Raw genomic sequence first — 26,279 nt, 5'->3', positions numbered from 1 at the left:
CCCCGTGCAAGCTAGATACAACATTTAAAGGTTGGGCCAAATATGGCCTTACTTCATATTGCACATTTTTCAGGAAAGGAACCATGTTTGATTTTCAAAAACTAAAAGAACGATATGGATTGAACAACGGTGTTTTTTTAGATTCTACAGGTACGCCATTACTTAAATAGTTCCCTGTCAGACAGCCAGAAGGCCCTTGAAAATGTCATGTCCAAGAAACTTATTGTGAAAGTTTATTCTTTATGTTAGAGTTGTCATGTCCCTTTGTCTTGTGCTTTATGTCTATACCCTTAATTATTTCTTCCTCTCATTTCAGGCCTCCACGCTCCCCGCCCCTTTTCTGTCTCCTGCGTCCTTGATTATTTTCCCCGCCCTGATTGTTTCCAACTGTGTCCCCTTTACCTGTGTATATATTGTGTTAGCTCCCTCCTGTTAATTGTCAGTTCGTTGTCTCACGAAGACCACGTATCGGCTTACCTCACGGACCTTTTCACGGACCTTTCACGGACCTATGCTATAGATCGCATTATAGTTTTCCTCGAAAGAGTGGTTTTTGTTTTCCTTGTTTTATTACTGTGCAAATTCCAGTAAAGTCTTTATTTTGAAACGCTATCTGAGTCTGAGTTTTGAGTCGTGCAATTGAGTTCATGCCTCAGTGTTCTCCCCTTGACAGTACGAACTGACCGTCAAAATGAACTCAGCCGACTCAGATCAGATTAAGAACGCTATCCGTTCTCAGGGCCAACGTCTTGGGCAACAAGAGGAGCGTATGGCCACCATGCAGCAGGGAGTACAGGATCTAACCAGCAGCCAGGGGGAACTACAAACATCGTTGACGACCCAAGTTAATCTACTGGCAGCAGAGGTTCAGCGTGTGCTCACTCACCTGCAGGCTGTTTCTCCTCCTACGACTCCTCCGGTTCCAGCGGTGACCGGATTCGATCCCAACCGGGTTACTGAGCCGCACAGGGCTTCCATGCGTCTGGCTCCACCCGAAAGGTACTCCGGGGACTCAGAAGGCTGCCGGCCGTTCATCGTGCAGTGTGAGTTACACTATCACCACCAACCGGCTGCTTTTCCCACGGACATTTCCAAAGTGGCTTTTATGATCTCTCATCTCTCCGGCCGAGCAGCAGCGTGGGCCACGGCAGAATGGTCCCGAGGCTCGCCTATCTGCGGGTCTCTGGAAAACTTCATAGACACTATGAGGAAGACCTTCGATCAAACCACGCCGGGCAGGGAAGCAGCTCGGGCTCTGATCAGGCTGCGACAACATCAGCGGAGTGTGGCTGACTACGCCATCGAGTTCCGGACTAAGGCAGCCGACAGCGGCTGGAACTCCGCTGCATTGTTTGACGCTTTCGTCAGCGGTCTCTCGGATTCTTTACAAGACCAGCTGGCGCCTCTCGATCTGCCCGCTGATTTGGACTCTGTCATATCCATGGCTGTACGTATAGACAATCGTTTGACGGAGAGGAGAAGGAATAAATCCAAGGATGCGGTTGATCCACCTCTCCAGAGGAGACGCTCGCCGCTGGATATTACTTCTTCTTGGAGGCCCCGTCACCCCTCACCACCTGCGTTCCGGACAACAGCGCCCCCTGGCTCCGTGGAGGAGCCAATGCAGTTGGGCCGCGCCAAGCTGTCGCTGGCAGAACGTCAGCGTCGATTCAAGGAAGGTCTGTGTTTCTACTGCGGGCAGCGCGGACACCCACAAGCGGCTTGTCCGGTAAAAGAGGAGGCTCACCAATGAAGAGGAGTACGTTGGTGAGCCGGATCTCTTCCTCTGACTTTCCTCCTCGCACCCTGACCCGGATCCAGGTAAAAATCAGAGACAATGTAGTTACTCATGGTGTTCTCATTGACTCAGGGGCGGACGAAAGTCTTATGGATTGGGGTTTAGTTAAAAAATGGGACATAAAAACTAAACCTCTACCCCAGCCTCTTGAAGCGAGTGCTCTCGATGGGCGGCTGTTGTTTAAAGTGACTCACCAAACGGAGCCTTTAGAAGTAAGATGTAATGATAACCACCATGAGACAATGTCTTTTCACTTATTTAACTCAGCCCAACATCCACTCATTTTGGGGTTTCCCTGGTTGAAACTTCATAACCCTCACATAGATTGGCAATCTGGGAGGGTGGAGGGGTGGGGAAAGAATTGCATTGATCTCTGTTTTAAGCAGGTAGCAGAGATTGACAGGGGATGTAACACTGGGAGTGTTAGGCAGGATACAGTCCCAAAAATATATCTTCCGGATGTACTTTCAGTTCCTTCCTGCTACCACGACCTTAGTGAAGTTTTTAGTAAGTCCAAAGCTCTGGCTCTTCCTCCTCACCGCTCCTATGACTGTGCTATTGACTTGATTGCCGGGTCTCCCATTCCTAAGGGTCGACTTTATGCAATTTCAGGACCTGAGAAAGAGGCCATGAAGGACTATATTGATGCCTCCCTCAAGACAGGGCTTATTCGTCATTCCTCATCCCCAGCAGGGGCAGGGTTTTTTTTCGTGGGCAAAAAGGATGGGTCTCTTAGGCCCTGTATCGACTACTCACCTCTCAATGACATTACGGTTAAAAACCGGTACCCCCTCCCTCTCATCTCGTCCGCTTTCGAGCAGCTTCAGGAAGCCAAGGTTTTCACCAAATTAGACCTGCGGAACGCCTATCATTTGGTCAGGATCAGGGAGGGCGATGAATGGAAGACGGGTTTTAACACCCCTTCAGGACATTATGAATACCTGGTCATGCCGTTTGGATTGTCAAACGCTCCTGCAGTCTTCCAGGCTATGATCAACGACGTGTTGAGGGAGTTTCTGAACCGTTTCGTTTTTGTTTATCTGGACGACATTCTGATCTACTCCCCTGACCTTCACACCCACAAACAACATGTCCGCCTGGTTCTACAGAAACTGCTCCAAAATAAGTTGTTTGTCAAAGCTGAAAAGTGTGAATTTCATGTGGAAACAGTCACTTTTTTGGGCTTCATCATTTCCCCAGGTCAGGTTATGATGGACCCAGAGAAGGTTAGCGCAGTAGCTTGTTGGCCTACCCCTGACTCTCGCAAAAAAGTGCAGCAGTTTTTAGGCTTTGCTAATTTTTACAGACGTTTTGTGCGGAGCTTCAGCGCTATTGCAGCCCCTCTTCATGTCCTCACGTCCCCTCAGGTGCCTTTTGTGTGGTCTCCTCAGGCTGAGGAGGCTTTTTCTCGGCTGAAAAAGATGTTCACCACTGCCCCCATACTTACCATGCCGGATCCCACTCGCCAGTTCGTGGTGGAAGTGGATGCCTCCAACGAGGGGGTGGGAGCGGTCCTCTCCCAGCAACAACAGAAGGACAACAAACTTCACCCCTGCGCCTTCCTGTCCAGGAAGCTCTCCCCGGCAGAGAGAAATTATGACGTGGGAAACCGTGAGTTGCTGGCCGTGAAGTTAGCGTTGGAAGAGTGGAGGCATTGGTTGGAGGGAGCCGAGCATCCTTTTGTGGTCTGGACCGATCACAAGAACCTGGAGTACATCAGAAAGGCCAAAAGACTGAACTCCCGCCAGGCTAGGTGGACCTTGTTTTTCAACCGTTTTGACTTTGTTCTTTCCTACAGGCCGGGGTCTCAGAATGTCAAGCCTGACGCTCTGTCCCGTCTGTTTGACCCTGTGCCTGCAGCCAAGGAGCCGGAACCCATCATCCCATTGAACCGGGTGGTAGGAGCGCTGACTTGGCCAGTAGAAAAGGAGGTAATACGTGCCAATGCTGGAGCTCCTGCACCAAGGGGTTGCCCGCCTAACCGGATTTTTGTTCAGGAGGCCGAGCGACCACAGGTGATCCACTGGGCTCACACTTCGCTGCTCACCTGCCACCCCGGAGTCAAGAGAACTATGTTCATTGTTAAACAACGTTTCTGGTGGACATCCATGGAGAAGGAGGTGAAGGAGTATGTGGAGGCGTGCCCTATCTGCGCTCGAAACAAGACCTCTTCCAGGTCGCGAATAGGGTTATTACAACCACTCCCTATTCCCAACAGGCCCTGGTCAGAGATCTCCATGGACTTCGTCACTGGCTTGCCCCTCTCTAGAGGTAAAACCACAGTTCTCACGGTAGTGGACAGATTTTCCAAAATGACACATTTCATTGCTCTGCCAAAGATGCCCTCAGCTAAGGAAACGGCGGAGGTCATGATGCAGAATGTGTTTCGGCTTCATGGTTTCCCTAAGGATATTGTCTCCGACCGGGGCCCCCAGTTTGTGTCACGCTTCTGGAAGGAGTTCTGCAGCCTCATCGGTGCCACGGTCAGTCTCTCGTCTGGATATCATCCGGAGTCTAACGGCCAGACGGAGCGCCTAAATCAAGAACTGGAGACCTGCCTGCGCTGCCTGGTGTCCCAGAATCCATCCTCCTGGAGCGAGCACCTCACCTGGGTTGAGTATGCACACAACATCCTCCCTACTTCTGCCACGGGCCTGTCCCCGTTTCACTGTGTTTATGGCTACCAGCCGCCACTGTTCCCAGCCACGGAGAGGGAGGTCACGGTCCCGTCTGCCCACGCTCTGGTCAGGCGTTGTCGGCGCGTGTGGGCTGCGGCTAGGAAGATACTCTGCAGGAATTCACAACTGGTTAAGAGAGCAGCAGACCGAAAACGCCGACCAGCCCCTGTATACCAGCCAGGCCAAAAAGTCTGGCTCTCTACACGAGACCTTCCCCTCCACGTACTCTCCCGAAAACTGGCTCCCCGGTTTGTGGGTCCTTTTCCCATCACCAAGGTCATAAACCCAGTCTCAGTGAGACTACGGCTTCCCAGGGCCATGAAGGTACATCCCACCTTCCATGTAGGGAAATTAAAACCATTGAAGGAGAGCGCTATGGTTCCCACCGTCAAACCCCCCCCGCCCCCCCGGATGATCGATGGAGGTCCGGTTTACACGGTCAAGTCACTATTGGCTAGTCGGAAAAGGGGTAGAGGGCGACAGTTACTGGTTGACTGGAAGGGTTATGGTCCTGAGGAGCGGCAATGGATTCCTTCCCGCTTCATCGTGGACAAAAGCCTCATTGAGGATTTTGACCGCCTCAACTCAGAGGAGCCTGGGCCGTCAGGAGCCGTCCCTAGAAGGGGGGTTACTGTCATGTCCAAGAAACTTATTGTGAAAGTTTATTCTTTATGTTAGAGTTGTCATGTCCCTTTGTCTTGTGCTTTATGTCTATACCCTTAATTATTTCTTCCTCTCATTTCAGGCCTCCACGCTCCCCGCCCCTTTTCTGTCTCCTGCGTCCTTGATTATTTTCCCCGCCCTGATTGTTTCCAACTGTGTCCCCTTTACCTGTGTATATATTGTGTTAGCTCCCTCCTGTTAATTGTCAGTTCGTTGTCTCACGAAGACCACGTATCGGCTTACCTCACGGACCTTTTCACGGACCTTTCACGGACCTATGCTATAGATCGCATTATAGTTTTCCTCGAAAGAGTGGTTTTTGTTTTCCTTGTTTTATTACTGTGCAAATTCCAGTAAAGTCTTTATTTTGAAACGCTATCTGAGTCTGAGTTTTGAGTCGTGCAATTGAGTTCATGCCTCAGTGTTCTCCCCTTGACAGAAAACCCTTTATTAATAGTTTTCACCAGTGCATACACATCAGACACAGGGATGAAAGTAATCTCAAAACTTTACCAAGCTCTTCAAGATATTAAAAAGGAAAATACTTTCTATATAAAACACAAATGGGAAAATGAAACATCCCTGATGAAGTCTGGACAAATTACGGTACTTTTCAATGGAAGATCTCTAGTTCAGGCACCTACAGAATGTTTTGTTGGAAGATGCTGAGCAGGTACTTTTTCAGCCCTGCTCAGTCAGGAAATGTGGTTCTCAGTTAGCACATCACTACCATTTGTTTTGGGCTTGCCCTTTAATATATATTTTTGGCAAAAGATCCACAGAAATTGAAATAGTACTACAGGAAAAAATCCCTTTAAACTGGGACGAATTTCTATTTGGGCTCGTACATTCAATCCCCACAAACTCCAAAACAAAACAATTCTTTGGAATTCTTACTGTTGCAGCAAAAAAATCAATAACAAGAAAATGGCTCAAAGCGTATATCCCTTCTCTTGACAACTGGTACGACAAAATCCATGAAATCTTTGTTATGGAAAGAATCACCTTCTCAATGAGGCTTCAGGAAAACACATTTGAAGAAATATGGAAAAAGTGGAGAATTTACACATCCCAAAGACGACCATCCCTTGTTTGACTGTGTTTCTATACACCGATGGAATGTATATGTATAGATGTGTGGTCACATGTATGTGTATTGAATGTATATATGTATGTTGATATGTATGCATATGTACATGTGTAGACATTTGCCATTTCAAACAACCCCTGTGTACTTTTTCATTTTTATTTTATTTTGACTAATTTTGTTTGCTATTTCACTTGTCACTTTCGGGTCTCTAAAAATATATGATTTTAAAAACTGTACTTGTATTATAATGTGGCCCCAAATAAATAAAGAATTTAAAAAAAGAAGGTTGACTTCCAGATGAGGGGAAATGTTAACTCATTTTCAAGCTTTTGGATTATTTCTGCACCACTCTATTATATCATTAAGATGCTAAAAGCTGATACATGATACAGAAAATAATAGGCATTAAAAGGCAGTCAGTGTTACCTAATGTTATCAATCCAGCAGTCTACACCTACTGGCATGAACATGTTGAGGTCAATCCACAGGGGGAACCAGTGCTCAGTCTTCTTGTAGCACATCCAGTGGACCAGCGTCGGCTTGTCTATCTTTGCTTCCAGACGGTTCCCCAAATTCCCTGGCACTGGACACACATAAACACAAATACACATGTTACATCAGTGAATCTTAATTCAAGAGAAGCACTGTAGGCTAATTCACCACTATGCCTTTTTTCTGTTGTTTTACCTTTACACAGTAACAAGGTCAATGGGTTACTTTTGTAAGTAACATTAAGTGTTGAGAGTTCTGTTTTCCAAAATGTTTCTTGTTCAGCTTTTAGCTGTAAAATAAACAACTCCTCTGTATAGTCAAAGATAGATACTTGTTAATTTCTCTTATTTTTTGTGTAATTTTTCTATTAAGAAGAACAAGTAGTATAAGTAAATTCCAGGAGCACCAAAAGTTCTTAACTGTCCAAATATGTTCATACCAATGTGTTTGTAATCATCATGAACTTGGGGTGCATGTCCAATTGTTTTATTAAAAGCATTTGTAATGCATAGGCCTGGCCAATATATTATATTGCATTTTTTTGGGCAATTTTAACATAATTGTTATGACCGGCCCGTTGGCCACAACAGGAAAACAAGGAGGGACGCTCAAAGGGTCCAAAAACCACAGCACTTGATTGGTTATCGTTCCAGAAGCAACACCAAAAACAGGAGAGGATGGACAAGGGGAAAGGATCACGGTGGGAGTCCTTCTGCACCGGGCTTGGAGAGAGTCATGACGGCCATGTGACTCCGGGCAGCTGGGCTTAAATAGCACCTCGGCTCCGACCAGGTGTCCCCGATCACGCTGATTGGCCTCTTCAGCTCCACCCCATCGCAGGACCTGCAACACACCTGCACACTCACGGGCTCTGGGGCCATCACATAATACACATAGGTGTTGAGCAAAAATACACAATAGAAAAATTGATAAAATGCCACCAACAAATTCCCAACAAATTCCATGGTGTCAGTAGGCTCACCCCGGATATACAGGAACATCAAAAAGCATCTAACAATAACCAAGAAGCTCGCCATATCATCCTCTAGGGATTTTTAGAGTCTTACTTCGGATCAATGGTCCATTTATCCTTTTTAAGCCCACTCATTAAAATAATCCATTCAATATAATTACTTTTAAACATATAATAATCCAAATAATAAACTTTTGTCCTCTTGACCACGTCCTAAACAAATATGATGAAATTGGAAAACATCAATGAATACTAGAAATCGATTGGGTACCAAAGATTACAATAATTTTGGATCATTCAGGGTTTCAGATTTGTTCTGCTCTGACACATTTTTTCAAATTGAACATTCTTGAAAGGTATGAAGGAGGACTCCCTATTTGGTATTTCTATTGGAACAAGCTGTTGCAAGTTAACTTTGTCTTAGTTTAAGGGTCACCAGCTGAAAAGGTTGCTTCTGTAGATCCCTGGTCATTGAACTGTCTTGTTTTTCACCTATACTATAAAATAGAGAAGCTGTTATATTTAGAAAGAACCAAAGTTAAAGGTCCCATGTCATGGCCATTTCCACTGATCATAATTCTATTGTTGAGGTCTACTAGAATATATTTATATCGTGTAATTTTCCAAACTCACATTGGTTTCTCATACAGCATCTCTGTAAACTACGTGTATTCACTGAATTTCACTCTCTGCCTTTAACACTAGAATCGCCAGAGATTTTGTATACCTAAAACCGCCACCGGGGTCAAATTGACCCAGCATTAGAATGCATTGAACAGCTGTTTGCTGCGGAGCACAGCGCAAGCAGTCTCCCGTGAGCGGAAGCACGCTCCTTCACTACAGACTCAATATATCTATCTCTCTCTCTCTCTCTCTCTCTCTCAATCTATAGAGAGGCAAAGTCCTGCCCATCTACTTCCGACCCATGGTACCCCGGAAGCGGAAAATTATACATTGAAGTCAATGGAGAGAGAAAAGTCATCTTTCGATCCCGTTTGAATTGTGCCACGAATGACACATATGATGTTTTTCAAATTAAAACAACATTTTGCCAGTCAAAAAAATAAAAATGTGTCGTAAAACTGTGAAGTTACACATTTTTTTGTGTGAAACCGCTCAGTGAACTACAGGTCTCTGGTCTCGCACAATACGCGTCACAATCACAAAGATGGCTGTCACGTTAGCAAATTTCACCTGTTTCTTTCAGCATGAGGCGAAAAAGTATAAAACGAGGTGAAAATCACTACAAGTCTGGGCATGTTGAGAGCTGTACATATACGAAAGGGGAGTTAGTCGGTTCTGTAAGAGCCAGCATGCAGGACCGGCTTTACAAGGTTTCAGTGAGTAATATGAGTGCAATGTTTAACGTTAATGTCAGCAAGCTAACATTAGCTAACAAGGTACACTAACGTGTTTTGTTTTAGCAACTGGTTTTCTCCTTAAGAACTTCGTGGTCTCTGTGTATGCTGTGGGTAACAATAGTGTTCACAAGAACAAGATACACTCACGTGTTTTGTTTTAGTTGCTCTTCAGATTGAAGCGGCCAGTTTTATATCGACTATATGTGTGAACTCCTTTTTACATCTCGTTGTGTCATTTGAGTTTATTTGCTGTGTGTAGATTCAAGGATTTTGGTTATCTTGTCAATTTGTTTGGTTATCGAGGCACAGCTGTGTGTGACTCCTGTTGTGGATATTTTAAACTCGTCAATACTGTAAAGATGTACAATGAGAGTAATCAATAATAAACTGGTGAAAGCAGGCAGCGTTGTCTTCTGGTTATTTATTTGAAGCTTCAAAGGTACATGTCTCACAGAGTACAGAGTAGTCTGCAGGAGTGTGCGCAATAGTCACAAAATAGCAAAGCTTATATACAAGATAGGACGGGCAGACAAAGTTTTGTGTAGCATGGCGGAACGCCTCAGAAATCCACTTTCACATGGTCTCATATTGCTATTTGGACACCTGTGTCCTTGAGCCATAGAAAGTACAACAGTCATCAAAATATGGAAGTTCAAACTTAGTGTGAAAAGGAGTAGTTTCAACATAGTCTGCCAAATCAGCCCTGTGGCCTTGAAGCGCTTGAGAATAATAAACCTCGTTAGAGTATGCAGAGAAAACAGCACATATGAAGAAATGGTACAGTAGTGTTAGACAATGCTTTCAGAAGCATTTGGTTTTAGCATATAAGGTAACACAAGAAATTGCCACTACACTCCCTCTGGTACACTGGTATGTGTTTTCCTAATGTAGAGAGCATTGATTAATTAATAAACTACACACTGACTCTAGCTCCTGACCAAATCCTTTTTTGTTGATCAAATGTTTTTCAAAAATGTATTGTATATTATATAACAGCTGCACTTCACTTCTCTGATACTGTGGACCACGAAGGACGCGATCATCATCCCCATCCCCAAAGACCCTGCATGGCATGGAAATCTCCTCCTCCTGGAACAATTCTACACCCAGCATATGCTCCCTGTGTTGGCCAGTAGAGAGGAGGACATTTAAATAAACATACTCTTAACACCCTCGGACTCTGCGTTGTGTTTCGTATGTGTGATGGGCTGTTATGCAGAGGGGAGGAAAACAGGACACAGCAGATTGGGATTGTGGTGGAGATGCTGAGCAGTTATTTAATTGTTGCATGTAATTATTATTATACTGCGTGCTTCTTAGTTATTCCATCTTTTGCTGTAACATGGATCTTTATGTAACTCTATATTTACTTGTTATCTACCACACTTCCTTCTACATCATACACCATCATTATACATGATGGTGGATATAGGATATATATATTTGTATACATATCTGTAAATTGTATAATTTTATTTTTCGTATTTGGGATTTCTCTTTTGTCCACTCAAATACACTTGGCCCTTTCTCTTTTCCATGTGGAAAATGGCAGCTGCATATTCTGTTTTTTCTCATCTGGCTCCCTGTCTGCTCGTCTACAAATGAGAAAATTATATAATTAATTACTAATAATCATTTAAGCCTGTTATTACCAATATTTCACAAATTCTTCATGTAAACTTAAGAGCACAGCTGTATGTTGAGTGTCAACTTTGCTTGGTTCATCTTACTGGGGGGCAGCTACATGGATGTCGGTGCAGTCCACAATAATTTTGCAGTTGAAGGCAGAATGAATTTATTATTGACTCAGAATGAAGCACAACTTCATGTCATACAATACATTGACTTTATTTGCAATTGTGTAAACAAATATGAGCATTGATTAGCAAGCAGGACCTGCAGGAACAGAGAATGGTGATGGATGGAGCTGGGAAGAGAGAAGAATAAAGAAAACAGATCAACTTTATTATCGGATATTAAAAATTCTATTTCAAAACAAGTTGCCGCTCCTACAGTTTTCTAGTATGTAAAGATGATTTCACATGACCAATGCAAAATATCACACTCAATACATGTGTGTCTCTGGGGGGTGCATTGTGCCTTTGATGTATATAAATAATATACCATAACCAAATACTATTACGTACAGTGGAAATCAGGTTGCCAGAGCAGGTCAGTCCAGTGTGCATGTTCCTCAGGGTCTCAGCAGTTACAGGTGAGGTAAAGAAAATAAAAGAGAAAAAGGTCCGTAACAACACTTTAAAGTAACAACACTGAATAATTATTTATTTCACACAATGAAACACGTCCAGAAGAATGTCATGCAAAGCTGCCTGCCTGCCTTCCTTCGACTCTCCCTGAACTGTCTGATATTTTAATGTTCAATGTTAACCATTTGTGCAGATAGCATGAAGTAGAAAATATCCCTGATGCTAATGTGGCGTTAGCCTACCTCCCGCCCCCTTAGCACCTGGTGGAGGGGGCAATAGGCTACTCTTCAAATGTTTCACAAAATACTTACCATCATGACTACTCTTACTGTTTAACATTTTGGTTTACTTCATATTATGGCTAATACAAATGACAAGGCTAAGTAATGTAATGTAATGCTAACTAACGTGCTTGCTACTAGCTAGGTAGCTAACTTGACTATGTTCCATGCAAAACATGTATATTACCTGATATGTTTGGTCCTGGTCCTTTCACCAGACGGGAAGCGATAGAACGAGCAAGTGGTATGATCACTTTTGTGATTACAACCTGGTACAAAGCACACAGGCATCTTGTAAAAGTGAATTTATTGGAGCAATCTCTTATATTTATTGGAGGGAATAAATCAGTTATGAGATCTTCTTTTTCTTCTTTGCTTTAATTGCGAGTCCAACCAGTCTTGGAGCATTATCGCCTATGACATCACTTACGCGACCCAGAATGCGATTTGGGATTTGTAGTCTTTCTAGTTGCGTATTTTTCATAGTCTTATATTTCAACAGTTTTACAACAAACTGTTACTTTTTTGACATGGAAATGATTGTTTAAGATTGACAAACATCATATGTGTCATTCGTGGCACAATTCAAACAGGATCAAAAGATAACTTTTCTCTCTCCATTGACTTCAATGTATAATTTTCCGCTTCCGGGGTCCCATGGAGGCTCCCGGAAGGGGAGGGACTTCGCCTTTCTATTTCTCAATCTATAAGGAACGGCAGTAGACAAAAGGCGTTGCTATAGCAACACGTCATGTTTGTTTACACACAAAATCAATAGCGCGAAAAGGGGTGGGGTCAATATGACCCGCTTGGCGGAAATAGGTATAAATGGCCATTTTTGGGGCGATTTCTTCAATCTGACTTCATATTGACAATTTTTAACAACATAGGGTGCTACATAACACACTTTCATGAAAAGTCACGGACTGGGAGACTTTAATATATTATTGAAAAAGCTCTGGGTCAAATTGACCCCGTTGGCGGTTCTAGCGTTAACGCAGGGGTGGGGAACCTTTTTCCTCTCAAGGCCCATTTCAATTTTTTCAACATCCTCCGAGGGCCGTTCAAATTATTGACCTCTGCTTAAAAATGCTAAAATTAATTAATTTGGCCTTTCTTTCATGCTGTGCAAAGAAAAAGCAACCTCTTAATCCAGATATCTTACCATGACTCGCGTATAGACACACAAGATGTGTGCAAATGTATTTAGTTTCCTATCCATGTCCACATGATTTCAGTTGGGGGGGACCTAACCTCCTCTAGGGGGGTCCGGGGGCATGCTCCCCCGGGAAGATTTTATAAATGTTGAAGTTAAAAGCATCAATCTGGTGCACTTTGAGAGCAACATTAGGAGATCTATGGATACATCTCTCAACATCCATATGAAACAGAACTGTAAGCAGATTTTTTTTTCTTTATGGATATTTTACAAATCACTCCCCTTTCAAACTGTATTCTTGTTTATTAATAACAACATTTTGTTACTGTCATAGTATTTTATACCTGTTTACTTTATTCTCTTATTTTTTTTATAACTATAATGATCATATAAAGATGTGCCTTTACCTCACTGGTTATTATATTCGTTAGCATAGCTAGCTAACCAGATGCTAATAACAACGAAGTTATTGACTGTATGATCAGTATGACAGATGAACAGATCGCCACTGGGCTTACAACTAAAGACAGAGCCATGCAAAAACTGCGGCATGTGTACGGCTCCTTATGGGTACTGCAATTTGTGAAGTCCCGGCCCGGAGCCGTTCTGGTGCTCTCCGTCAGATTTGCACCAATGTCAGACGAGACATATACCACGTGATGACACGTTAGGCTCCTGTTGTGTTCAAGGACCCTGACCTTGGCCAGGAAAAACAGGCACTCGCTTGTTGATCCCAACTGTTATCAGCCTGCAGCCAGGGAGGAGAAATCAGCAGAGCTGCCTGCACTGAGTGTGTGTGTGTGGAAGTCTGTGGATTGGTCAATTTGGACCAACCAGCGGGGGCTTAACGTAACGGCTCCGCAGACGTAACGTAACGGCTCCACGGATTGGTCCATTTGGTTCCCGATAACGCATGACTGTATCGTGTCATAGCTCTGGGCGCGGCTACTGGCCATTCCTACGTCACAGTACCCAGGAAGTAAACAATGGACAATGAGGTATCTCCAACGAGGTGTTTTGGGGAGGTATTTTCTGTGTTAGAGTTTTACTCACAACAGGGTGTACTTTGAGGGTTTTGACTCTGCACACCGTTTACATGCATAAAAACCTTCATAACACACAATGGGACGGGTAATAACCGGAAAAGCATGACATGGAACCTTTAAGACTCAACTTTGGATCCCACAATATGTTGGGATGGTTAATTAAATATTATGGATGTAACGATATATAGAATATCGCTATATCGCGGTAAATAAATGTCTCAATACCGTCGTGAGACTGACAAAATCTACCGCGATTTAAAAAAAATGTTTTAAATATATTTTTTAAATATTTGTTTTTTAAATAAAAATGTTTTAAAACCTTTATTTAACCAGATGGTCCCGTTGAGATAATTGATTTCTTTTTCAAGGGAGACCTGTCCAACATAGCAGCAAGTAGGTTACAACATGAACATAAAACTACAGATAACACAAAAGGACATCGTATTTACAGGGCTTCATGTACATACCTAGAGACATAGACAAGTACCAACAGTATATGTATATCTCGCCCTGTCAATAAGCCTCACCTTCTTAGCAAAAACTGTATGGTTTTTGAAGTGGTGGAGAGACAATGCACAGTTTTACCCAATGCTGTCACCCATCGCAAAAGGCATATCTCTCTGTCCCAGCAACATCAGTACCAAGCAAGATAGTTTTTTCCACAGCAGGGGATATTGTAAACGCCCAAACATCCCAGCTTCTACCTGGAAATGTGGACATGCTCATATCCCTAAAATATAACCTTGATGATGCTGAGTGAGTGAGTTAGAGTTGAGTTACTTGAAAAACTAAAGTGAAACTTGATTTATTCTATTGCAGGGTCTTATTATTATATTGTTGACACTTTAAAATACTACTATCCTACTAAAAAAACGGTACAAATCAGATTTATTATTTAATAAAGAAAAGAAAAATTCACATTTTCTTTCTTTATTTTTCAACATCGCGATAAATATCGTACCGTGGACTTTTTATCGCGATATTATCGTACCGTGAGTTTTTGGTATCGTTACATCCCGTAACAAAAAGTATGTCCAATATTAACTTTGATGCTTTCATAACAGTCCCTCATTTCACAACATAATCTGAAGACCACAGCATCTATACTCTTCTTTTGAGGAAAGAATATGTAACAGTGGATCTAAAAATAAGTAAAACTGCATATTAAAATGTTTATTTTGACTGAACTGCAGATAAAGAACATGAAATATTAAAGTAAAACAAATATATACTATCATCCATCTTATCACAAATATAGACAGGAAAACATGACTTGTCAAAAAGAGCTTTTTTGAACTTTTATCATTTCCAGCCCTTTATAATTGTGCGAGAAAATTGTCCTGAACCTGACTGAAGAGCAGAAGTCACCCTTATCTTTTACTGAATTATTTCCAATATTACATTGTAACTCTTGAATTCTTCCAGAAGGATAACATCATCTGCTGGACTGAAGGGCGCATAGCAGTATGACTCCATTCTTTAGCCTTTTTTTTAAGCAAGTCAGAACAAACAAGTCACATTTTTTCTCAATTTCATAGCTTATTAGCTGGTTTTTGGTTTGATTTCAGCCAAAGTCAAAGTCTCTCTTTCTAAAACTGGCCCCTTTCAGATCACATGATGAAAACGACCAAAGACACAGGAGCAGGTATAGACATGTTATCTACTTATTGTTATCTACTGTATGTAAGGGCCTAGCCAGCATGTTGATGTTTTTGTTCGTGTTTTCATTGTGGTTTCACTCATTTCAGTCTCAGCTTTCCTGCCCTTGATTGAATTCCACCTGCTTCTCATTCCTAATTAGCCTCACCTGTGCCCCATTATCATCTCTCCCTCTGCTTACTTAATCTGCATCCACATTCCCTTCAGTGCCAGTTCGTCTTAGTTATTCCTAGCGTTCCAGCAGTATTTTTCCTAGTATCTGATTCCACGTGTACCTGACCCAGCTTCGTATCCTGACCCGGTCCCTGTCTACTCCTCGTCTGTTTTGTTAGCCTTATTGACTGATCTCCCGTGTACCGAACCTTGGCTACAAATACCTTTTTTGCATCCTAAGCCTCTGTCTCTGAGTCGTGCTATTGAGTCCTTCACTTGTGTTCATTCAGTCGTTACACTGTATGCGCTTGGGGCAACTTTACTCTATCTGGGTTGCTGACCTTGCTTTTTTAGCGTCATCATGTTTACAAAATTGAATGGAGACCCTAGCTGTGTACCTTTGTTTATTTGTCAAGCTAAATTTAAAACTGATCTAATGTCGTATGGCTTTTTAAGCTAAGACATCTAACCAAGAAGACTTTCTAATAAAATGTAATTAAAACCTTAGTGTTACAAATGAAAAACATGACCCAGACAGATAACAGTGGGGTAGTGTGATTAACACAACAGGGCTCCTAAAGTGATGTGATTAAATGAGGTAAAGAGTCGGTATGAAAATAGAAGAAGGAATCCAGATTCAAAGGTCAGAGAGGAGGGAAAATAAAGAAGGAGATACTGACCTAAAATTGAAAGAGGGACAAATTCATGGTCTTCACAAGGCCAGAGAAGTAAAACCCTACAGAGCATGGCCCTTTGAGGCTGAAAAGACTTAGTGTGACCTAGATAAGCACAAACAGACATATTGTCTCTATTCCATGCCAAGGCTTTCAGGGGGCGTTTGTAAATTAAACGCATTGAAAAAAAATCTTGAACCTACTTTGGCATTGTTATCATTTTTCATTAAACATCTTCATGTCACTTCTATATATATAATATTTTTTATATTTAATTATACATGTGATAATAATATTGGGAAAAAACGTTTTCAAAAATGAAATGTAACAATAAAAAAACATTAAATATATAGTTTTTTTTAAGGATTCAGCAATGAGTGAAATTACTTTCCAATTAGTCGGACAGAAAGGCCATCAACATAGTTATTATCTGTTTACTTAATATTCTTCCTCCATGTGATATTTCCCTGACCCTTTCGATATCATGCATTTCTACTCCACCCCCTACATTTGTATTATTTCCTTTTTGAGAATAAAATAAAAAAGTAGAGTACAGTAAACACAGGGTCAAATGTACAGAGTACAGTATACAGCATCACTGATAGCCAAGACATCAATACACAGACAGTGAGTTAGAGAGAGATAAAGCTGGTATTAACTCCTTGTTTCTTCCACTATCTGAAGAAGAAGAAGAAAAAGAAGGCGACATACTTTCAGTTTGTGCAATGTTTACACGTTTCTATAATTGAATACTTGGTCAAAAGTTTCATCATTTGCCCTGTTATTCAGAAATATACTAGCAAACACAGAACTAAGGGAACGCAGTATTTAAACTTGACACAGGGTCTAAATAAAATAAGGCAGGAACCACCTTAGCATGTCTGCTGGTGCATGTTCCCACACAGAGGTGGAAGAAGTACTAATTTATTGTACGTAAGTAAACGTAGAAATACCAGAGTGTAGGAATACTCTGTTACAAGTAAAAGTCCTGCATTGCAAAAGTTACTCAATTAAAAGTACCAAAGTGTTAGCATCAAAATATACTTAAATTATCATGAGTAAAAGTTCTCATTTTGCAGATTGGTCCATTTCAGAATAATATGATATGTTTTGATTATAATTATTGATGCATTAATGTGTTTATCACAGATAGTTTTAATGACTTTGTATACTGTAGGGTAGCTTGTGAATTTAAGTGTTGATTATATTTCACATTATTAATCCAAATCTGCAAAGTAACTAAAGGTATCAAATACATGTAATGGAGTAAAAGTACACGGTTTACCTCTGAAAGTTAGACTATCAGAATCAGAATCGGTTTTATTACCAATTAGGTTTACACATATCAGTCATTTGCTTTGGTATAAAATGGTGCATACAAATACACAAAGACAAGAATACACAGTCCCCTTCGCTTGGCTTACCGATAATAAGAGGTGGAGTGCTGTTGCTTGGTATTATGGATTTGGCGTTTGGCGGGAACACAACGTTGATTATCCAGAAGCCGGAGGCGTGATGGAGCCCCAGCAGGAAGACGAGCAGCAGCCCCGAGCAGAGCCGAGCAGCCGGCCCCATGGTTAATCAGACTGCGTGTGGGACTGCGCGGTGCTGGGTGTCGGTGTGAGTGTGGGCTGGAGGCGGGGAGCTGTCGGACCAGTGTAAAGGTTACATTCCCTGGATGAGAACATTTCTGTTATGCTTGGCTCTCAAACGCGATGATGAATCAAGCTGTCAGAACACACATGTAGTAGGCAGCAGGCACAGGGACAAATACAACGTGTCACATTGCCCTATTGATTCTCCAATCCCACCAATGTATTTACACAATAGAATGTCAATGACTGACCAAGAGAAGACAAGAAATCAATTTGTTTCAACGAAAAATAATTCAATTGTGTTAAGTGTTACTTTAAAAAGACATGTTGTTTTGTCTCTTTTGGGATTATTATTAATTATACTTTATTAAATTAAAAGACAAACCAGCAATCCGTGTATCTACTGTCCAATTGTTTTTCTTTATTAAACACGTAAATGGAAGAGCGTCTGAGAGGCCTTTTTGCTTTTTACCTTACTAAATGGTCTAATGGTCCTTGGAGTGAGGGGCGGGGCCAAACTCACTGAAGTGATTTCAAAACAAAAGCACTCGTTTGCTAAAATCACACTTTGAATCACTACAGTAGGGGAGAGCGGGGCTGGTTGGCACAGGGGTTGGTTGGCACACAGTTATTTCCCAGGCCTGTAGAGGGCACTGTCCAAAAAATGTTACATTAAAATGATTGACCTCTTGACCTGAACATTCTTAATTCTATCAAAACATCTGAAGGTCACTATCTTTTGAGGTGAGGACAACTTTTACATTTTGCAGTGTCAAAACAAAAAAAATGCCCCCCCCCACTGAATACATTATAGAGCTGTGTTACATAGAGATATAGAAAATATATTCATTTCAGTTGATAGACATAGGAATCAGCTATATTTGTATATGAAATTTGAAAGTTTGTGGTGAGTGGTGCAAGCTGGCTAACATCATTTTAGTTAAGAGGTGTGTCCTAATATGGGTGGGGTTGGTTGGCACACTGATTTTGGGGTTGGTTGGCACATGTGCCAACCAACCCCGGTATAGCCATTTGTTTACAATTGTATTAACTTATGCATTTTACAAATGTTAAACATAATGAATATTATATAATACTATTATATTATGTTTTATGTTATATTATAATACATTATCTGTGTCTTTTTTATCAGAATTGTATGTTCATTGCTCAAGATCTATTAAATGTATTGCATATTAAATTAAATGTATTGCAAATATTAATTTTGTATTTGGAATCATTTTTAAACATTTAAAATTTTCTTGTAGGGGTTAAAATGGTCAGGAATTTTTTAAGAAAAACAGAGCGAGGAAAGACACCAGCACAGGTTATGCTAGAGGCAGCCAGACAGGTGAAGACACAAAACCAAAGCATCAGGAGTACAGCTAAGGACTTACCGTACCATACCGCACACTTAGCAGATACTGCCAAAAAATAAGCCAGGATGAAATTGAAGGCAAGAAAGAGCTAAGTGTAGCTGTTGGTTACATTAAGAACCGACAAATGTTTTCCACAGATGTGGAAAGGGAGCTGGTTGCATATCTGTGCAAGTCAGCCGACATATATTTTGGCCTTTCACCCAGGGAGGTGAAAAAGCTAGCCTTTCAGCTTGCTGTGGCACGCAACATCAAGGTGCCTGAGTCTTGGATAGAGCTACAGCAGGCCGGCTGTGATTGGTTTACTGGCTTTTTGAAGAGGCACCCTTCTCTTTCCATCAGGAAGCCAGAGGCCACAAGCCTTGCTCGTGCCACGAGCTTCAATAAGGTGAATGTCACAGCCTTCTTTGACAACCTTGAAATGGTGATGCGCAGGCACAAGTTTCCTCCAGGTGACATCTGGAATATGGACGAGACAGGTATAACAACTGTCCATAGACCGAACAAGGTCATTGCCAGGCGGGGGTACAAGCAAGTGGGGTCAATTACCTCTGCTGAGCGAGGGACACTCGTGACCCTCGCCTGTGCCGTTTCAGCCACAGGGAACAGCATTCCTCCATATTTTGTCTTCCCGAGGGTGCATTTCAGGGACCATTTTATTCAGAATGGTCCTACGGGTTGCAAAGGAGGTGCAAACCCATCAGGATGGATGAAAGAGGACAATTTCATTGAATTCCTGAAGCATTTTGTGGCAAACACAAAATGCACAAAAGAGAAGCCATGTCTTCTATTGCTTGACAACCATGAGTCCCATCTCTCCATCGGTGGCTTGAACTATGCCAAAGAGAATGGTGTCGTCATGCTGTCATTCCCCCCCCACTGTTCCCACCGGCTACAGCCTCTTGACCGCACAGTGTATGGGCCTCTAAAGAGGTATGTCAACACAGCTTGCGAGGCATGGATGCTTAACAACCCTGGCAAACCCATGTCAATCTATGATGTGCCTGGCGTTGTCGCCACAGCATACCCATTGGCTGCAAGCCCAATGAACAGCCAAGCAGGATTCAGGGTGACAGGAATTTTCCCCTTCAACAGAGATGTGTTTCCAGAGCAGGACTTTGCCCCATCTTTTGTTACAGACCGGGCAAACCCAGTCCCAACTGCGAATCTTGTTGCTGCCCCTGATGAGCTGCACCCTGACACTGACAATGCTGTGCAACAGCTTCACCCAGATACTGACAATGCTGTGCAACAGCTTCACCCAGATACTGACAATGCTGTGCAACAGCTTCACCCAGATACTGACAATGCTGTGCAACAGCTTCACCCAGATACTGACAATGCTGTGCAACAGCTTCACCCAGATACTGACAATGCTGTGCAACAGCTTCACCCAGATACTGACAATGCTGTGCAACAGCTTAACCCAGATACTGATGATGCTGTGCAACAGCTTCACCCAGATACTGATGATGCTGTGCCTGGACCAAGTGGTTTTTCTGCAGGCACTGGGAGAGGTCTCTGCACCCCAGAAGACCTGCAGCCTTTCCCTAAAGCTGGACCTAGGAAAGTTGGTGGTGCCGTCAGGAGGAAGAGGAAGACCGCCATCCTGACTGACACACCAGTCAAAAGACAACTCGAAGAGCAAAAGGCCGGAACAAAAAAGAAGAGGCTTTTCAAAAAGAGCAAGAAACCACAACCAAAAGCTCCATCCAAAGCTCCTGCTCCTAAAAAGAGTAAGAAAATTAGATCATCTGAGTCGGAGTCTGAGGATGATGACTACTGTTTGGTGTGTTTAGAGTCCTATGGGAATAGCCGGCCTAGGGAAGTGTGGCTTCAGTGCCTATTTTGTAAGAAGTGGGCACACGAGTTATGCACTGCAGGTCAACCAAACTTTATCTGCCAGAATTGTGATTCATGTGACTCTGATTGAGATACAGGCATTGAAACACTAATTTGTATAATCTTAAATCATACTGCATTAATTCTGTCACTTCTAACACCACACACACAGACACACACACACACACACACACACACACACACACACACACACACACACACACACACACACACACACACACACACACACACACACACACACACAGACTCCAACACTCACACACATACAAACACGCACATCCACATTCATACACATACTCACATTATACAAACTGTTATTTGGTTCTAATTAATATGGTCTCGTTTGTTTAGAGGTCTATGGGAATAACCGGCCTGGGGAAGTTTGGCTTCAGTGCCGCTCATACACATACACACGCCCACACACACACACACACACACACACACACACACACACACACACACACACACACACACACACACACACACACACACACACACACACACACAGACGCCAACACTCACACACATACAAACACGCACATCCACATTCATACACATACTCACATTATAAAAACTGTTATTTGGTTCAAATTAATATGGTCTCGTTTGTTTAGAGGTCTATGGGAATAACCGGCCTGGGGAAGTTTGGCTTCAGTGCCGCTCATACACATACACACACACACTCACTCACACATAGACTTCACATCACACACACTATACAAACTGGTATTTGGTTAAAAATGGGCAAACATTGTGTTGAATGTTTATGTTTTCTGGTTCTTGTATGAATTAAATACTCAAATTAGTTTTTTTTGTCACTTAATTCTTTGTAACTATAGCATTTTAAGTGTGTGCCAACCAACCCCATTGCATGTGCCAACCAACCCCGTGCTGGGGCTGGTTGGCACAAGTGCACAACATGACTTTATTCATGAATACAATAATTTTAGGAATCATTTATGAACATAAAATGTATCTCTTTTTATAGCTGAGATCTAAATCTTTCAGTTGGTACTGGCTAGACTATTTTAACATAAAGCATGACTGAGAAATATGACAGAGAGTGAAAAGTGTGCCAACCAGCCCCGCTCTCCCCTATCCTGCTCAAGGAACGGTGATTATTATAAACAAGGTGAATTTAGCGATCACAACGAAAACGGCCAAGACACATATTGAGCCAAGAGAATGGATGTCATTAAGGGCTGTAAATACAATAAGCATGTCTAAAATGGACCACATTGTTAGGATATTTAAACTATACAGCGGTTCTGCACTGCGATCACTCAGCTATCTCTCGAGTCTGCTTTTTCAAATCAGCTGCTCTTCATTATTCCTGCTATATTTGACGAGTGATACAAATATTTGTTACCACAAGTTCTTAAGTAAACTGACACTGTTGGACTCGGTTCTAGTTTGACTTCTACCAGAAATAAAATGAAGTACTTCTACTGTGTACTTTGTGAGTAATCCTCTGTCATAGTCCCCTCCATAATGCATGTTTTTCTGCTATATTTGATGAATGATACAAATATAATTTTACCATTACTTCTTAATGAAATTGATACTGTTTGACTTTGTATTAGCCTACTACTAACAATACATTGAAGTACTTTTACTGTGTATTTTTTGAGAAATACTCTGTCAAAGTCCCCTGCTGAGACCAAAATCAAGCCACTTCTGCTAAGTTTGATGAGGGAATTCTTTTTTGTTACCATTAGTTCTTCGTGAGATTGATCCTGTTGGACTCAGTACTAGTGAAACTACCCCCACAAGTACTATGAAGTACTTACTGTGTACTTTTCCAGTACTCCTCTGTCAATGTCGCCTCCTGAGAACAAGAATGCATGTTTTTCTTTTAATAAGCGTTAAAACACCTTTCTTCCTGAGACTGATATTGCTGAGTATTTTAATGGTAGACATGATATCAGCAATACTTCCAGTCAGTACTCCAGCAGCAGCATTTTTATCCCTTGAAAAGTCTTTAGAGTCTGGCCTGGATAGCTGGTCCCAACTCCTTCTGCACACTGACACACTCTGTCACTCTGGTTGGCCTCTTATGATGCTGCTGTCTTTTAAAATATGATTATTTCTCTGCTCCTAGTTCATTCCTCACGGATTATTCCATCAGTCCCAGTCATTGCATGTCAGTCAATAGAGCTTCGAAAAATGTGTCCAATTCAACAAAAGGTTTTTTTGTGAGTGAAGGCCAGAGCTAAATTATAGATTGTTCGATTGTGTAATTAGAAGGTGAGAGAAAATAAATCTACATCCTATATGAAAACTATTTTATTTCCTTTCCCATGTTATACTTACTTGTATTAGAACATTTACATGTTGAACTACATACTGGATATCTTCCCCAGCCTCAAGGAAACACAATAAAATAAATGGATTCCTAATTTTTTTTAAATGTATAAATTAATAATGTTGTGTGCAAACATTTCAAATTTAAATATAAAAAGAAAAAAAAGTTTACTTTTGAAATGATTTCAAACAAAAACCTTTCTAAATTATAGTAAATTATTAAAAAAGGTTTAGTCAATAAACGTTTTTCTGCCTAAAATAGTTGAAATTGAACGTAAACTATATCAAACACCACATCCATGGCAATTAACCCATTTGTGCCCGCTATTTAAATTGACTTTGGTTAGTTAATACAAATATTATATATCTATATATAAATATATAGCATATAATTGATGCAGTCTTTCTGAACACTTTTTTTAAAAAAATGCTGCAAATTAAGAATATTTGTAATATTCTGCAAAGATAGTGCCTTAACTTGAATTTGGAAACACGTGGCAACTTTATTAATACAGCAGATGAAAAGATTTGTGGAAGTATACATTCTTCATGGGCTTCAATGGCTCTCTAGATAAAGGGCGTTTTATGGTTGCTCGTATAATCCTCAGATAGTGGTTTGTTTAAATAACTAGTGACATGTGAATAAATATTACAAAAAAGAGCTCCAAAGAAGGCATATAACCTGGCCGGCTTAACCAGTCTGTATTTCACCAAGCACCACAAGATTCAGAGTTTATAAAGTACAATTCTGGGCCATTGATTGTGTCATTTCCCCAAACACATACAGTAAAAATGCCTGTTTTGAAGCCTTAAAATGGTGCAGGAAAAATACTTTACATTGTATTATACTTAAAGACAGGACTATGCAGTTAAGAGAAGAGAAAAAAGGAAAGAAAACTGTTATAATGGGTGATGTAACATTATTGACAGACATAATATGAAGTCCTTGGCAGTTGGAACTCAGACTTTAGAGGGGTCATTTTGTGATCATGGGGCATCACCCTTACAGCATCAGGACAATATCATATGGAGTCAGACACTGGAAGTGTGCTGGAGGCGTTGACTGGGACTGATGGAAGGATGAGGCTGATGAGACTGAAGAATCTGTGAGGAATGAACTACACATGGGACTTTGACAGAGGATTACTGACAAAGTAGCCTACATAGTAAAAGTACTTCATTTTATTTCTGGTAGCAGTGAAACTAGAAGCGAGTCCAACAGTGTCAGTTTCATTAAGAACTTGTGGTAACAAATATTTGTATCACTCGTCAAATATAGCAGGAATAATAAAAAGCAGCTGATTTGAAAAAACAAACTCGAGAGACGGCTGAGTGACCGCAGTGCAGAATCACTGTATAGTTAGACCATTTAGTAAGGTAAAAAGCAAAAAGCAAAAAGGCCTCTCAGACGCTCTTCCGTTTACGTGTTTAATAAAGAAAAACAATTGGACGGTAGATACACGGATTACCGGCAAAGGTAAACTGTTTTAATTTATTTTTATTTTTTTAAGGTTGAACTTACATGTGTTCATTGGTGGAATTTACGGTTCTTATGAAAAATGTTGAGGTACTTGTACTTCCCTAGAGAGTTTTCAAACTATAATACTGTAACCCACATTAAAACATAGTAAGCATAAAGTCATTCAAAAGAGATTTCACCAATCCCTTTAAAAATATAATAAATAAAAGTAGTATGACAAATTACAAGGTACTGTTCCTTTAAGGCAGTGGTCCCCAAACTAAGGCCCGTGGGCCGGATTCGGCCCGCCTCCACATTTGGCCCGGCCCCCTGAACAATACCAGAGATGCATTATGATTTTTTTTCAGTCTGGCCACGCGAATCCTAGACTAGCCCCTGTCAAATAGAACGGAATAATGGCGAAAAGGTTAGATAAGAGAACAATTTATTCAGAATGCAGGGTATTTAACCTGCAGTGGTCAAACGATTATTTTTTTGTTCAATGCAAAGAAAAGGCTGTTTGTCTCATCTGTCAAAAGGCGGTGGCGGTGTTACAGTACAAGTTGAGTCATGACAACTGGCGACATTCTATTATTTTCGTCATAGGAATCCGGGGCGTGTACATTGAGGACCCATTGTTGACTTACCAGGAAAGAAACATCGTTTGTCGTTTACGTTCATCTTTTGCTATATCTGCCTCCATAGGATCACTTTGATGCACATTCAGTACTCGTATGTGAGGTTGTGGGGGAGAGGTCGATATCGTGACGCTTACAGGGAGGTATCGAACATTACAAAGTAGGTGACTGTGTAGATGCCTGTTCAAAATATTGCAAACTTGAATAAATCATTTAAATTATATTATTTGTTTCCGACTTTCATTTGTTCATCGTTCTTAATGTGATGTATATTAGCTTTGATAGCTGTCCATACCTTCAGACAGCCTAAAAGTAAAACACAAGTTGTTGATTCACAAACGCTCATCGACATGACTGGATCACTCATGACAAGTTGTGATCAGCTCCGATTAAATTGTGATATCAATTCTGTAGCTATTCTCCAGGGAGCACTTTTTTTGATGAAATACCTGTATCCCTCTCATCACAACAAGACTCTACACTGTGCAGGAAAAACAATTACATACATGAAAATAACCTTGATGCATGGGAATGAAACACACAAACTATCTTCCGTGGCTATGCTGATATGTCACAGTAACAGTCAACCACATAAAAGTAAGTCCAGCGGGGCAAACGTTGAATACATATAATACAGTAGTTCTATTATGCCTTTAAGCCTATACGTTTAACCCATAAGAACCCGGACCCATTTCTACTTTTGGGGAAATTAAGGGGAACGTCATTTAGACTAAATAGACACATTTCTGACAAGTAACCCCCCTAGTGTCAAATATCTGAAATGTGACATATATGTCACATTGGGCT

General features: G+C 41.4%; 1 protein-coding gene and 1 long non-coding RNA gene across 3 annotated transcripts in view; both read right to left on the bottom strand.

The window, feature by feature from the left end:
* Window positions 1-6,623: 6,623 nt before the first annotated feature.
* LOC307041940 (phosphatidylcholine-sterol acyltransferase-like) overlaps window positions 6,624-26,279 on the bottom strand; it is a 229,100-nt gene continuing 209,444 nt past the window's right edge. Inside the window, exons 1-2 of one of the 2 annotated variants that reach the window (XM_079685551.1) lie at window positions 17,662-17,969; window positions 6,626-6,812 (exon numbers count right to left, since the gene is read on the bottom strand). In XM_079685551.1, coding sequence (XP_079541677.1) covers window positions 6,652-6,812; window positions 17,662-17,812 — 312 coding nt within the window. In that variant the 5' untranslated portion in view covers window positions 17,813-17,969 and the 3' untranslated portion in view covers window positions 6,626-6,651. Of the gene's footprint in view, window positions 6,813-17,661; window positions 17,970-26,279 lie in introns of those variants that run through there. The other variant, XM_079685550.1, reaches the window with a different exon arrangement.
* Window positions 7,192-17,655, bottom strand: LOC307041941. The gene is made up of 2 exons (XR_013808949.1): window positions 11,203-17,655; window positions 7,192-10,982 (listed from the first exon to the last, which is right to left on the bottom strand). It is a non-coding gene; the product is annotated as an uncharacterized lncRNA (long non-coding RNA).

The sequence above is a fragment of the Notothenia rossii genome, assembly GCF_949606895.1.
Source record: "Notothenia rossii genome assembly, chromosome: 5".
NCBI lineage: Eukaryota > Metazoa > Chordata > Actinopteri > Perciformes > Nototheniidae > Notothenia > Notothenia rossii.
The sequence above is the reverse complement of the archived record's forward strand: the minus strand, read 5'-3'. Positions and strand labels throughout refer to the sequence as shown.